This window comes from Mauremys reevesii, linkage group 1 (genome assembly GCF_016161935.1).
Source record: "Mauremys reevesii isolate NIE-2019 linkage group 1, ASM1616193v1, whole genome shotgun sequence".
NCBI classification, from domain to species: domain Eukaryota; kingdom Metazoa; phylum Chordata; order Testudines; family Geoemydidae; genus Mauremys; species Mauremys reevesii.
This window is the reverse complement of record NC_052623.1, coordinates 31,614,756-31,630,367: the sequence shown is the minus strand read 5'-3', so window position 1 is coordinate 31,630,367 and position 15,612 is coordinate 31,614,756. Positions and strand designations below refer to the sequence as shown.

The following is a 15,612-nucleotide window of genomic DNA, read 5'->3' as shown; positions in this document are numbered from 1 at the left end:
CCCAGAACAAAGGAGATGTGGACTGAAAATAAATTAACATGGTTCAAATGAGGGCCCTGAAGTCTCAGAAAAGCTTTGTCCCCTTGGAAGGTATAGACCAGGGATGGCCAACCTGAGCCTGAGAAGGAGCCAGAATTCACCAATGCGCATTGCTGAAGAGCCACTGTAACACATCAGCAGCCCCCCAACAGCTCCCACCATCCACTCGTGTCTCCCACCCACCAGCAGCCCTGCCAATCAGCACCTCCCCCTCCCTCAGCTGTTTTGTGGCATGCAGGAGACTCTAGGGGGAAGGGGGAAGAGGGCACGGCAGGCTCAGGGGAGGGGGTGGGAATGGGTGGAGGGGGGCAGGACCTGTGGCAGAGCCAGGGGGTGAGCAGTGAGCACCCCCCGGCACATTCAAAAGTTGGCGCCTGTAGCTCCAGCCTGTACAAGGAGCCGCAGATTAACTTCTGAAGAGCCACATGTGGCTCCGGAGCTACAGGTTGGCCACCCCTGGTATAGATGCTTTTGGTTGGCATCCTGCTTTGTTTTCCCACTATGCGACTTTAAATTCATGTTTCCAGGAGGCCAAGGGATAGTATCTGAATTCTGATCAGTGGTTTAGTTTCAAGTGATGCCGAACATCACTCTTCCAAATTGGTGGTGTGAGAGGTCTAAATCCATTCTCCAAACAGTTTTGTATGGGAGTCATTTTAAAAAATATTATATGGCTGTGTTCTGTAAACAGGATTAAAATGTGTTTAAAGGGCTCTGAAACAGTTTCCCCTCTTACTTGGAGCCGGTGTTTCTTCTCAGCACGTTGGCAGCAGGTGGGTCAGAAGATCTGAGCAAATGTGTCTAGAGTTAAATTAATCTTGTGGGTGGGTGAATCCCTTGAATTCTGCTGTCGTGAATCCCTATACACAAAACTCTGAGTAGACTGAAAGATCTTTGAGACAGGGACTTTTTTTTAGTAAATCTGAAAAGTGCAGAGCTTTCTGGATGACAACAAACAGTAGGGAGAACTATACATTGCAATGTGAACTTTCCCTAGACTGCTGGCAGAATTTATATGCCTCATCTGAATCCCTCTTTTCAGAATGTGTCCTAATGAAAACGTCAATAAATAGTAAACACAAGTAGGGTTTTTTTTGTTTTTTACTTAAACTTGTTTTAACCATCAACTTTAGCAAATTTTGGCAGTTACAAACCTGTACACTTTTTTTTTCTTTTTTATAGCAAAAGAACACAAGACAATACTGCCAACAGCAATTATGAAGGAACAATTAATCTTCAGATGAGGGCCGAGATCCACTCGAAGTGATTACCTTCTCCTTTGCATAAGGGTGGTTTTTTTTGTCGATGAAGAAATGATGTATTTTAACAGCTACTTGACTTGGCGTAAAAATCATGTCTCTAAGTCTTTGTGCAAAACACACTGATTTAAAAAAAGTCAATAAAAAACATCTTCTTAAAAACAGAAAAGTTAAATGAAAAGAGCTGAACCAAAAGGAAAGTTACAGTACATTTGAAATGAGTAAAAATTACCATTTTTTTCAAATCTAAAACTTTTTTTGTTGTTTTTTTTGCCATTACCTTAAAAGTTTAAACCAACTTGGATGACTTTCTTTTAATCATATCAAACAAAAATTTAAAGCGACCTGATTGGCATCAAATATCTACAAAAGCCTGGTAATTTGAAACCATTATATACATTATTTTTATAAACTTCTTTTTAAACACCAAAACATACATCTTTTACAAACCAGCCTGCTTGCAACAGGTAAAATTTACAAGACAATCTTTCTGATACAGTGCTTTAAAGAGAACTGCTTCCATTTCCCAAATGCATTTGTCACTTCCTGAAAAGCAGTAGTATGGGCTCATAAAATTGTTAAATAGTAGCAATTCAGGTATTCATATGACGGAAGTATAATTACAGTACTGAGGGTTCCAATCTCATTCCCGTAATACAATTCAAGTGCATCCTTAACACTGGTAACGACAAGTTATGGCCTTCGCGTAATACTACGTATTTGTAATTATTGCTTTTTGTTATTACATAAAGAAATGAATTTCATTTTATTCTTTTCCCGCCCACCCACCTGTTCCTCCCCCATAAGATGTGGCTATAGGTAAATCAATGCCCCTTCTGTTAATGGGTGACTTTGCAGGTCAAGTTTAAAGACTACAGGCTAAAGGCAATGGATAGCAATGCGAATACTGGTAATTTCTAGGGCTTGTTGCATCACTGGTGTGTACTGAGAGGACAGAGATGCAAACTGGCAAAAAAGCAGAGAACTATACCATAGAGCATGTACCATCACAAATCTAAAGAAGTCTCTCTCCCCTTTAGAACCTTTTAACTTCCATAATCACTCATGTAATAATTAAAAAAAAAGGCTAAAATGGTAATATTGATCTAACAAAGATGCATTTCCTCTATTGGTTTAAAATAACTGTTTTCCTTAATTATGAATGACACCAGCCTTTTAAAGAAAGCATTGCAGTAATCAACAGTAATGGTCCACCACACCTTGAGTCGCTCCTGGGTTGTGGGGTTTAAATATCATGGCATGATTTTCAAACAGGAGTATGACTTGCTACACAAGTGTGTGTGTATATATATACACTATTCCTGTTAGACCTGCATTTTCCATTTAACTTGTATTGTGGCATGACAACAATTGTCATGTAACATATCGTAGGCTTTATAACAGGCTAGAATTCTTTTTGTTGAGGATCAAAGTTAAACAACTCTAAGAAACATGCTCAGGGTGAGATTCTGTGCTGTGCCTCTGAGAGGTGCAGCCCAGGTGGAGCTGGGGTCTCTAAACCACCTTTGTGTCTTCTTGACCATGGGCTGCTCCTGTCTTCCAAACCTTGCCTTGAGAAAGGACTCTGGAAGGTCAGCCCTATGGCTGCCTCCTGCAGTGCTTGTGCCAGGCGAATCCTCCCCCACCTTTATATGGGACTTTTAGGGTCCCTGTACACCACTTTGGCCTTTTACCCAGTGTAAAGGAGCCAGAGCAGGAGTACTTGTTTTTTTCCCCTCAGAAGCTCATAAATTGGAGGCAAAATGTTAATAATAATTAAAAAACAACAACCCATGTTTGCCAGATCCTCCTTTACGCTAGGGCCACTTTAGAGGGTCTTGGCAGTGTAAATGGCATTGACACCCACTTTAAGGTTCTTAAAGGAGCATTGGTGTAAATGAGAATCTGACCCTTTGTCAAAAATAGAACATATGCATCATGTAAGTTAGACCCACAAGCATCTTGGCAGCCTAAGAAATTCTGATAAAGATATGAATTTATTTTCTGAGTAGTTGCTGCCTTTTAAAAAAAAAAAAAAAAAGCGAAGAGTGTATTTATCATAAAGGACTGTGGTTTTGCCATGGAATAGCATCATTTGATATTGTAGTCGTTCTGTGAAAACTCTTTACAGAAGAATCTGAAGGGAAATATCATGTAGTGGAGACATCTACAGGAATGTGCATTGTGACACTTTACAGGCACAATGAGAGTTAGTCAAAACTAGCAGGGATTCTGAGGAAAGGCCTAACGAGGCAGCTGAGAAGACAGCAACAGAAAAAACCCCATCATACGACAGAGTAACCTACATCGGATGGAACAGTGTAAACTACCTACTCATGCACTCATTTGGTTCACATCAGAGTTAATTAAAGCACACCATTAATTAAAAACGCAAATAAGAGGCTGAGTTGTATTAACAAGGAGACAGAAAGTAATGTGAGAGTGTTATTGCACGCTGTAATGCTTGGGAAGGTTTTCACCTGGAGATCTGCATTCAAGTTTGGTCACTGAAAAGAACTAGAAGAGAACCAGAAAGGCAACAGAAGTGGGGACAGGCATTGCGGGGTTTCTGTCTGAGGAAAGACTGAATACAGGAGGTCTATTTAGTTTGGAGAGGAGGAGATATTGAGGTATATAAAATCATGAATGGTACGGAGAAGGTTAATCATGTGCTCCTATATCCCCTTCTCCATAGCACATTAACAAATTGGTGCTTGACTAAATGAAATGGTAACAAAATTTAAAAGACAGAAAAGGAAGTATATACTGAAGCTACGTGTATTTTACCAGTCAAACTCACTGCCCACAAGATATTACTGAGGCAACAAGCTTAGTAAGAACCATTGGTCTTTTCTGGTACGGCAATTGCTATGTTACAATTGCGTTTCCCTTTGTGACACTTTTGATATGTCCCTATAAGGAAAATAACTTAGATACCAGTGTATCTATTACCCAAAGATGGTTTCTACAGATGAAGATGGTGAGTATATTTAATAACTAGTTGGGGGCAAAAAGAGAGTTCATTGCATAATAATTCAAAATGTGGTACATTGAGAGTTGACTTGAAGCAAACCCCATGTATGCCACAGCCATGTGCTAAAAGAGTATTAAATTCATAGAAATTCATATCAGCATTAAAACTATTGCACAACAGCTAAACTTGCAGCTTTTTTACATTTGTTAAAACTCAAATATTCCTATCCTTGAAGTAATACTAATCTATTCCTTGCAACCACTTCTCTGCCATGTAAACTTTGTAAGCAAGGCATGGTCATGCTGCATAACTAAATCTGTGCCTTGGCCGTAGCCAAACTATTTCATGGTGTGTAGGGAAGTCCCTCATTTTCCTTGCAATCATGATCTATTTGAAATCTGTATTTTTTTAAAAAATGGTGGGAGAGCGGGAGGGAAAGGGAATCAAAATGTACCATGAACACATTTAGAACATATCACTCTTACAGAAGCACGTCTGCTTTGAGGAGACCAAGTGACATTCATAAATTCAATGAACACGAACTATATGCAGGCAAGTGCTTCATAATACTTGTATGTGCAGTACATTCTCTTGCCTAAAGTCCACTTGATTAATTATGTACCTCTGCATACTGTAACTGGATTGTTTTCTAATGAAGAATTGTTGCATGATCCAAAGTAAAACCAATCTGCTACTGATATATGATATACTGGAGGGAAGCACTGAAATATCAGGTTACACTGCAAAGTTTAGAGACCATGTTTTATTAAAAGTGTCACAAGCTACACAACTATTTAAGTAACATTCTCAATAATCTGTTTTCTTTTGGGGCAACTTGTGAATAATCACCAGCTGTATGATAAGAAATAAGACTGACTTATGACAACCGAATGGGTAAAATTCAGTTCAGTCGAGAATCTCTCTTCCTAAAAACGATCCAGTTAACTTATTTGACCAAGAAACAGGATAAGGCAGCAGCATGAAAAACCTGTTAGAGTATCCATTCATCCATAACTTCTACCTATCCAATAAACTTTCAGAATGACTGAGTTCTGCTAGGGAAGGAGGTGGATAATAAAACATTAATGCAAAGTGGAGACTTCCTCCTATTCAATGTACAACGTATAGCCACAGAGATGTACAAATGCTGTAGAACTACTCATAACTGTAGTAAAAATATTTTCACAGCATTGAGTAAAGGGCACATATAGATTTTTACTGCAGTGAGTGGAAAAAACAGATTTCCATATTGCATTTAACCTGCTCTGGATGATTAATGTGAAATGCCAAAATTAACCTGAGGTGTTGTTTTTGCATTTTACAGTATTATACAAAAGCGCTTTTAACTCTGTGAATATTATTTGGGAGTTCTGAGGGAATACAGGGCCGGATACTCAGCTGATGTTGATGTAAATTAACATACCTTCATTGACTACACCAGCTGAGGATCTGTTCCACAAACTCGAGGGCAGGACATTTTTCAACTGTAGTTGATCTAGCAATTTAAGATTATAGTAGAATGCGTATGCAAACTAATTTAACTGGACTATGACAGCATTATGACTGCTGTTAAAAAGCTGCAAGGAAGTCCAAAATAAAAGCAGCAAAATGTGGTAGTTCAGGTTCAGTTCTGTTCTCAGATACGTGGCCACATTCGGTACACAAGTCATTGGGAGTTACACATGTGTATCTAAGGGCAGAATTTGGCCATTAGTGAGTCAAACTCACAAGGGTTAAATGTCACAATATTTGGAAAGTCTCATAATTCAATGTATACACAAACATCTGAAAGTAAGTTTGAATAATGGCAACCAACCTAGTCTAATTTGGTGTATAATATATAATGTATATATTTGTCTTACTCTATGCACACAAGCTAGGATTCGATGTGATATATTAACAAAACTATAAATAAATAGTTATTTATGGACAGATATCCATGTCGATAAGTTGTCTTTTAAATGCTTTTTTAATAAAACCAATGGAATTGTTTTACATATGACCAAATTCTTTTACTCTTTAGCTGACCTAAAATTTCATGCAACGGTGCCTCTTGGAATCATCCTCCCCTTTGTTAATACTGCAGGGAGAGATTGTAACACTTTTAATAATACAATACCAAATAAATAGCAGGTGAAGAAAGGGAACTTAAAAGGTGAAATTGTTTCCCCTCTCAGAAACTCTGTGAGTGTACTCTTGGTAATAAATAGATAGTACATATTCTCCAGATTGTCTGTAACAATTTTGTGGCATACAGCTTAACATAACTGGTCTCTTTGTGTCTGCACATACAGTATCATTTTTGAACAAGTTAATAGGTTATACTGGATTTCTGCCTTCCCCAATATACATAGATACATCTTTACCAAAATGTCTTCTCAGTATTTATACTGTTAATTGGACCAAATGACCACTAGAAAAAAAGTCTCCTTTACACTTGTGTCTGATGCTGGGTCTCCACAAATGGAATGTGAACGTTATCTAGGATGAGCTCCTCCACACTTTCAAAGTCACTCATGGCTACTTCGGAATCGTCAAAGCCACAGCTGGCTGAGATGTCAGATGAGGAGGCATCCAGAGAGTTGTGTAAGGATAAGGGCATCTTACCTGCACTAACGTTTTCCACGCTCTGGCCTGGGACAACAGCAAAAGTACTAAATTCATTCACAGTCTGAGACCCAGCAGTGTCCATCTCGTTGGGGAACTGATGAGGAGGGAGGTATTGGCTAGGGTGGAACTGTGGCCGCCGTCTGCAATCTGGGCTGAGTGTGCTAGCCATTGAGACTGGCTGTGATGGCGGAAGGGTTTCATATTGGTCTGGATAGTCCTCTGGGAGCGGAGGCGGTAACTGGTCCTGACTTAAAAACTCCTCTTCGTGAGGAGGAGGATAGTCGCTGTCAATGTCATAGCCACCAAGGTAGTAATCAGTTTCCAGCTCCCTGTTACTGCCATGATGCACCGAGCCTCCATCTGCTGTTTCATAATTGGGCACTTCCTCAATGTCAGACAAACGAGCGTTGGGCATCCAGTCAGAGGTGTCCCAATGATAAGCTGTAAAGGGGAACAAACTCTTTAGGATGGAGAGTAACTAATAAGAACAAAATCTATTGCATGCACCTGCTGCAGAGCAAATATTCACAGCAAATTTCAGCCACAGATGCAAATATAATCAGCATGCTCCATAGCCTGCTAAAACCGGTCAGCCATGCTCTCCCCAGAGGGGGGGAAAAACAACTTTACATCACGGTGCCAACACAAAGATTAAAAGAAAAAACACATGACCATCTGAAAGCATTTCACATTGAAGGATGCAAGTAAGTACAGTACATTAGAAATTATGAGTCTAAGAAACCAAAATGCTGGAAATCTGTGAATTAATATTTTTCACAAGGGATTAAAAAAAAATCCAGCATGCTCAAAATAGCATGTCTGTCACCCCCAAACAACTTTGTTTTAGGAGAGAAAATACACAGGACACACAAAGTGAACAGCTGAGAGGTCAAAAAGTATGGATGGCCCCTGAAGTAAACACTGGATGGCAAAATTCCCAAGCATGCAGAATTTGGACATCATGTAATCCGGAAGAGGGAAGACAGATGAAGCACATTGATACTGAGAAAACAGAAACCAGTCCAATAGGCAGAAAGCATCTCAGAAAAGTCACCTCTGTTGTAGTTCTGTCCTTGATCCATAACAGACACTGTTAGATACAAAGTGAAAAGTAAATGCTGGTAATTCAAAGCTTGCTACCAGCATAGAGTTACAGGTGAAAATACAACTCCTAGCATGCATATGTCTAAAATACAGCTGGCTGTACGTCGTTTTAATAGCATTTTTAATTGCGCCTTAGTTTAACGTACCAGGTAAGCTTGCCCAGTCAAACATAGGCATATATGGAAACATTCTGTCACTTGTATCAGTAAGTCACATTCCTTGCCTTTCGTCATCTTAATTATCTATCCTCCCTTAACAAACATGGAATAAAATTAAAGCTGGAATTCTTAGTATGAAAGGGCCACCCACAGTCTGTAAGGTTTATAACTGTATAACACATTTCTCTCTCTCTTGCTCACTTTGAAATGGAAAAATAAGAATCCACCATTCTCAGTTCAAACAAATCTGGGCCCACCCAAGTTCAGATACCATGATGATGGGCATGATATAAAAACCTGAATAGAATAGAAAGCCATTCCATGGGGTCATCAGCTATACTACCTAAGATTGCATGCTCCCCGATCCTACACCCGTGACCCCCAAACTGTTCTGCCATGCTAGCTGATAGGGGAAGGGGGATTCCAATATGGGGTAGGGAAGAGAAGAGGGATGAAGGTTTTGCATTAAACGGGAGGAGAGTAACCTGTTATGTTTTCTTAAAAAGAAGTTCTAATAATTCAATCCCTAGTTACTGGGCTCAATGCAGGAATCACTGAGCAAAAATCTATGGACTGTGTTATTGTAGGAGGTCAGATTAAACCATCATAAAAGGTACTTTATGGCCTTCAGATGCATTAATCTATGTATCCCAGCCAGGGCTGAGATAAAAGAGTGTGTGTGTGGAGGGGGGGGGGGGGGGGAGGGAAACCATCCCAGTTCCCTGGAGGCTCAATTTATGAATATCACCCAGAGCTCTCATTCAGCCCCAGGCCAGTTTACATGGAATGTAGCGTGGTTAGTAAACAACATGCTAGCCGCCTTCCAGCTGGTCTCTGATGATGCTGGGAGGGCTGGGGACATGCTTGCCTGGAGGCTGCAGGTTTGGCGGCACTGAACCTCCACTAGCCATCCAAATATTTTCCAAAAAGAGCCTAAAACGAATGATTACACCAGTGGTCCCCAAACTTTTACCTCGTGCCCCCCACACCGACCTGGGGCTGGGAGCAGGGGACGGGGCCAGGGGCATAGGGGTAAGGGGGCCAAGGCTGGTGCCACAGCTGGGGGGCAGGGCCGGAAGCAACGCCTCGGCCAGGGGCCAGGGCCGATGCCCGGAGCAGAACTGGGTGGCACTTCCTCCACACCTCACGTGGGGGCTGGCCCGGGCCCCAGCTGTGCCCCCACAAATGTTCCTCCATGCGCCCCCTTGGGGGGGGCGCCACACAATTTGGGGACCTCTGGATTACACTGACAACACTCTTTCTTTGTAACCAGTACTATGCTCTCTTCCCAGCTATCTTTAGTCAATGCAATTATACTGTACCCACGGCGCACCAGGTACCTTAGCAACTGCATCTTTTCACTACCCAGTAGAACCTCACTAATTTGCTGACCTGCACCACTCACAATTCCCACATGAAATAGTGCCCTCTGCCCCTGACTTCCCAGCAGGGATTTAACAGCAGATGTTGGTGCGAGGTCTCGTGATTAAGGGCTTGTCTACACCGCGAGCTGCGTTAGCTTTGTCGCAAAGCCACAGTCACACTGCTGCTTGCATCGGCAAAACTTTTTGTCTTTCACAGCGGGGGCTTTTTTTGTCAACAACTTCACAGCACAGACATACCCAAAGAATCCACTGCTTTTACCCAACTCTACCACAGAACATCTGGGTCTCACATCAGGAGTTTGGAGGTGGGCACATTTTCAGTGGAGGCTTCTGAAATTTATTTCCATATTGTCTTGAGTCAACTGACCATTATGGCCTGGTGTGCAGCCAATTTGTTTTTCAAGTTTTTGTCTTGAGACACTGAGGTATTGGCGTTGTTTCTTATTTTCTTAATTTGGGGACGAGTCTATTTTATTAGTTAACATTGATTACCTCATTGTATTGGTTTTATTACATTGTATATGTTAGACAACTCCCTAGGGTATATCCTTAGATCTCAGGAAATAAGCAAGTATGTTCATAAGCTATTCCGGCTAAATGAATCTTTGAAAACTGCCATGAAAATACACTAGCCTGGGCACAAAATCATCTACCTCAGCATTTATTGCCATTATAATAAAGATATTATTTGCCCATCCTTAAACATTACTCAGCCTGGGCTAGCAGCAGTCTGTAAGGCTGGACTAAACTATACTTCCTAAATAAGGGTGAAATCCTGAGCAAGCCAGACTTGATGGGCTTAGTAAATAAATAATAAAACCTAGCTCTTATAGAGCACTTCTCACCAGTAGATCTAAAAGTGTTTTACAAAGGAGGAGAGTATACCTATTCCCATTTTACAAGTGGGGAAACTGAGGCACAGCAAGGTGAAGTGTCTTGCCCAGCAAGCTAAGTGTTCCAGCTGGGAACAGAACCCAGTTGTCCTGAGTCCCAGTCCAGTGCTAGGCAACACTGCCTCCAATGGGGGGGCTATGATACCCTCACTCTAACGAGAACCAGGACATGATTCTGTAGTAGTATCCATAGCTTTCTGCACAACCCGTGTGTTGGCATTGTGGCATTTGGGACCATTTGGCTATGCCCACGCCTACTGTCAGCCCCCATCTCCTCTCCGTGTGGTCCTGCGGCGTGAAGAGCTGCAGAACTTAGCTCCACTGTGGTCAGGGGTTAAACAGTCCCCATGCATGGTGCCCCAGCATCTTTCTGTAGGACAGACACAGCAGTCTGGCTACGTCATGAGCTTAATCTTGCTCCCATTCAAGTCAACAGAGTAACTCCCATTGACTTGAACGGCACAGGATCAAGCCCCGTGTGCCTTTCTGTGCCCTGGATGTCACCCAAAATTACCGATGTGGATTTTGTGATGCATCATCCTAGCTCTTATTCTGCTGTGTTTGTTTCTGACCTTGCTAATTTGTAAAGCCGTCATCTGTAGTGGGTTTGCCAGTCAGTGTAAATTAGTGAGGTTCTGCTGTAGTGTTTCAACAAAGAATACAGGAGGCAATGTTTGCAGAATAATAAAGAAAAAAAATTAAATACCTTCATTTTCTATAGTGTCAACTACATTGTTGACAAGCTGTATGACAGTCACTATGGAAGCTTGTGGAAAAGGGAGAGCAGAAAATAAAGGGAGGGGAAGGATAGCTTTAGGTTAGTATTTAAAAACACACACAATATGTTCCCACATTAAAATTTCTCAAACAGAACTAGCATGGAAAAGGCTGCCAAACAATTCATGAATTATGCAGTGGTTTCCAACACATTTCATTTCAGATAATCCTGTATATTTTTCAAATGGAAAAGCACATGGTGATAAATTCCACAGCATTACTTCCAAAAAGGCACAAGCAATGATGAATATTGAATCATAAATTCAAACGGGACTGTCCAGCTGATTCAATTAACCAAAGTAGTATCTGGTTTGACCAGATACTAATCTCAAATTAATTCTTGCTCAAAGTCCTCCAGAGACAGTGCGGTGTGTTCAAAGCAATCATTATCTTTGAGGCAATCACGCAGATCTGAAATGGTGTTAAGCCTTCAACTTAATCTATTTCCTAATAGAGATATTTTACTTATTTACTGTGCATACCCTGCAGCATAGTACCTCCAGGACATTAAGCAGTGCTGCTATAATTAGGACACAGTCAAATTTTCAATTCAAATTTTGACCCACGTTAAATAAAATGCTATGTTGAATGTCCTGTGGGTTCAAAACGTGTTTTACCAGTAACCAATCACGGTTCAATACAGGACCAAACAGCGTTGTATGGCACAGACACCTTGACGGTAGCAATGAGTGGACTCCAAAAGGTCCTGGGTTTTGGATGAGCTACCTCAAGTTCAGATGCTTATCTGAACCTTCTCCCGATCTCACAGCTTGGCAAACCAGGACTTGACATTTTTTGCGAACAAGCTTTCATAGGTGGTTTCTGAATGTGCAGCATTATTCTGATTAATATCCCATTCTGCTTCGGCTGGGAGGCTAGCCCCTGCACTTGAGGCATGGCCCCAGGCCCACTGGAGTCAGTGGAAAGACTTCCATTAAATTGGTGCTGACTCTTCATGAACGAACAGTCTTTCCCGCCTCTAATTACCATGAGCCAACGTAATGGTCCTGGGAAGAGGCCCCCTTATTGAGCCAGAAATAGCCTCTCTTCTCATGGTATTTAAGCTCATCCCTCATTGACAGCCATTTAGCAGAGAGAGGCCTGGTTAACCAAATAAACCATATCCTTGAGCTGTGTTGACCTTATCGATGCCATCAGTGATTATATGATTATAATCATATAAACAAGGGAGTCCCATATCTGTACCATGAGTACTATTACCATGAGTAATAGAGAGGGATAAAAAACTCTCCATTATATGGTTAGCTGCTGCATGGCTGGGGAAAGAGGGTGAAGGGAGCACTACGTGGGGTGCCTTTCCAGAGACGCAGTGAAGTGCCCTCCACCACCTGGCCAGCAGGATTCCACCAGCATAAATTACAGAGTCACTGCTTAGCCTAGCAGTGCCAACTAGTGCAAGATTTGGCACACACAATTTGGAGAAATAAAAAAAAAAATCTTGTCTGTCCCTCTGCTAATACAAATGCATGGCTAATGAAAAAAAAGGCAAAGCCTGAAGAGAATGTGATGCTAGTGTGAAGCATCTGAGAGACAAGAGTTGAAAACAAAATATTAAAAACCAGGGTCAGCCTCGCATGGAAATGGCAGTGCAAAAAGCGAACAGAATGTTGGGAATCATTGAGAAAGGGATGGATAATAAGACAGAAAATATCATATTGCCTCTATATAAATCCATGGTATGCCAACAACTTGAGTACTGCATGCAGATGTGGTCGCTCCATCTCAAAAAAGATATACTTGAATTGGAAAAGGTTCAGAAAAGGGCAACAAAAATTATTAGGGCTATGGAACGGCTTCCGTATGAGGAGAGATTAATAAAAGTGGGACTTTTCAGCTTGGAAAAGAGACAACTAAGGGGGGATATGGTGGAGAGGTCTATAAAATCATGACTGGTGTGGAAAAAGTAAATAAGGTAGTGTTATTTACTCCTCATAACACAAGAACTAGGGGTCACCAAATGAAATTAATAGGCCGCAGATTTAAAACAAACAAAAGGAAGTAGTTTTTTCACACAACGCATAGTAAACCTGTGGAACTCCTTGCTAGAGGATGTTGTGAAGGCCAAGACTATAATAGGGTTAAAAAAAGGACTAGATAAGTTAATGGAGGACAAGTCCATCAGTGGCTATTAGCCAGGATGGGCAGGGATGGTGTCCCTAGCCTCTGTTTGCCAGAAGCTGGGAATGAGCAACAGGGGATGGGATGGATCACTTGATGATTACCTGTTCTATTCATTCCCTCTGGGGCACCTGGCATTGGCCACTGTCGGAAGATGGGATACTGGGTTAGATGGACCTTTGGTCTGACCCAGTATGGCCGTTCTTATGTTAAGGAGTTACCCTTCCCCACGGGATCTGAGTTTGGGTTCTGAGACCAGTTGCAAGAGACAGCAGGGACTGGGACTACCTGGAGAGGCTGTACACTCAGTCTCCTCATGCTGTTCTGGAGGGAATCCCTCTGGCTGATTCATTATGACAGGGGTAGCATCCATGAACAGGGTCAGCTTTGGTGGAGAAAACTAGGGGTCTCAGTATATGGTCCCTCTCAGGGGCGGCTCTAGAAATTCTGCCGCCCCAAGCAGGGCGGCGCGCCGCACCGCTCACGCCGCCCTTCCCCGGTCCCGCGGCCAGGGCAGAAGTGCCTGCGGACGGTCCCGTGGTCCCACGGCTCCGGTGGAGCATCCGCAGGCATGCCTGCAGGAGCTCCGTCCAAGCCGCGGGACCATCGCACCTGCCACAGTCATGCCTGCGGGAGCTCAAGCGGAGCCGCGGGAAGAGGGGACCCTCCGCAGGCATGACTGCGGAAGGTCCGCCAGAGCCAAATGCCGCCCTGCCAGGACAATGCCGCCCCACGCGCCTGCTTGGCGCGCTGGGGTCTGGAGCCGGCCCTGGTCCCTCTGATCCCTGAACCAATTCACCCACCCTAGACCCCCCAGTACAATAGTAACCTGACAGAGTCCTTTTCAGTTTGCTTTAGCCCATCCAGTCAAAATTCCTTCTTACAGAAACAGTAACTTGCCTTCTAAGTGCACTCTGAAAACCTGTGTGCTGAGAGCAGGCATTCTTTTCCCATTAAGGTTTATAAGGAATTTTAAGACATCATTTTCCTTTTTTGATCATAAAAATTAATCCTAATTACTCTGAGCCCAACAAACTGAGACAAGCAATTTAAACACATTCAAATGTCACCTTAAAAAAACCCCAGTCACAGTAAATGTTCACAATAAAAAGCATTCAAAAGAAATGTTAGAGTTATGAGATGAACCCACTGAAGCTATGGAAACCCACAGGGAAAGCCCCAGAGCAGCAACCCTCGGGGGGATGTATGCTGCCTACCCATGTATTGATACAAACTGAATGAACAGTATGATGTTTCTCTTAGGAGGAAGCAGCAATACCTTTTGCTTGTAATGGCACTTTTAGAGGAACCATTCCCAGCTCCAGCAAGATGAGCTCTATTGCTTCCATATATGGAACAAGCTTCCCGAGTCAGTGGAAGATGAAAACCCTACACAGTTTTGCTAATAATTTTTGCAATATGATGCAACACATTGCCCGGTCCCAAAGGAGGACAGTCTGTTGCAGGCAGGGTCATGCGCAACCTTGATGGGAAGAAATGTAATAATGACTCCTCCTTCGTGTCTCCTTGAGGCTGGTGAGCAGCTATGCAGTTTCGGGGGCAACACTCTGACCTTTGCAAGATCGATTCATTCACTAACTTTAGAATGGAACTACAGTGTGGGAATGTGAGGTGGTGAGTCATCCCTGAACCAGAGCCTGATTAAACCACTTGCAGTGATGAGTCATTCCTCTGCTAAGCTCCAGTCAATGCACAAGCCAGGAGCTGCTCCGGTGACTCTCAGGGCACCTATATAAGCCGCACAGGAGAAACAGTAGCTCAGTCTGCCCAGAGTCACAGAATGGCTTGGAACAATCCCCTGCCTGATAGTGGTAACGGGTCCCACAGGCCCTGCTCTTGCTCCAGCCTTGTTTCCAGTCCTGCTCCTGGAGAAACACTTAACTGCTTTAAAAGGAGAGTGTCTCCTTACTCCCTGTGTGTGTGTCCATGTGTGTCTGAATTCTGTCTGTGCTCCTCTTTGGGGGTCCTACAGAATATGCTATTCTGCACTGACTTTTGTGGGATGACGCCGATGACCTAAAAGGCCTTCCTATTCTCTCTGAAGCTCTCTGAGCCTTGATTACAGTAGATACTGAACTAGAATTCTTATCTTTAAGGGACATATTTTAAATACTGGGGGGAGGGATAGCTCAGTGGTCTGAACACTGGCCTGTTAAACCCAGTGTTGTGAGTTCAATCCTTGAGGGGGCCATTTAGGGATCTGGGGAAAAAATCTGTCCGGGGATTGGTCCTGCTTTGAGCAGGGGGTTGGAC

General features: G+C 42.6%; 1 protein-coding gene across 7 annotated transcripts in view; it reads right to left on the bottom strand.

Annotated features, from left to right (window-relative positions):
• Nucleotides 1-1,183: 1,183 nt before the first annotated feature.
• FAT3 (FAT atypical cadherin 3) overlaps nt 1,184-15,612 on the bottom strand; it is a 573,356-nt gene continuing 558,927 nt past the window's right edge. For 4 of the 7 annotated variants that reach the window (XM_039539405.1, XM_039539430.1, XM_039539413.1 and 1 more), the window contains 3 exons: nt 11,129-11,188; nt 7,937-7,972; nt 1,184-7,323 (listed from right to left, as the gene is read on the bottom strand). In XM_039539405.1, the coding sequence (XP_039395339.1) occupies nt 6,704-7,323; nt 7,937-7,972; nt 11,129-11,188 (716 nt within the window). In that variant the 3' untranslated portion in view covers nt 1,184-6,703. The remainder of the gene's footprint in view (nt 7,324-7,936; nt 7,973-11,128; nt 11,189-15,612) is intronic. The other 3 variants (XM_039539433.1, XM_039539441.1, XM_039539428.1) reach the window with 2 other exon arrangements.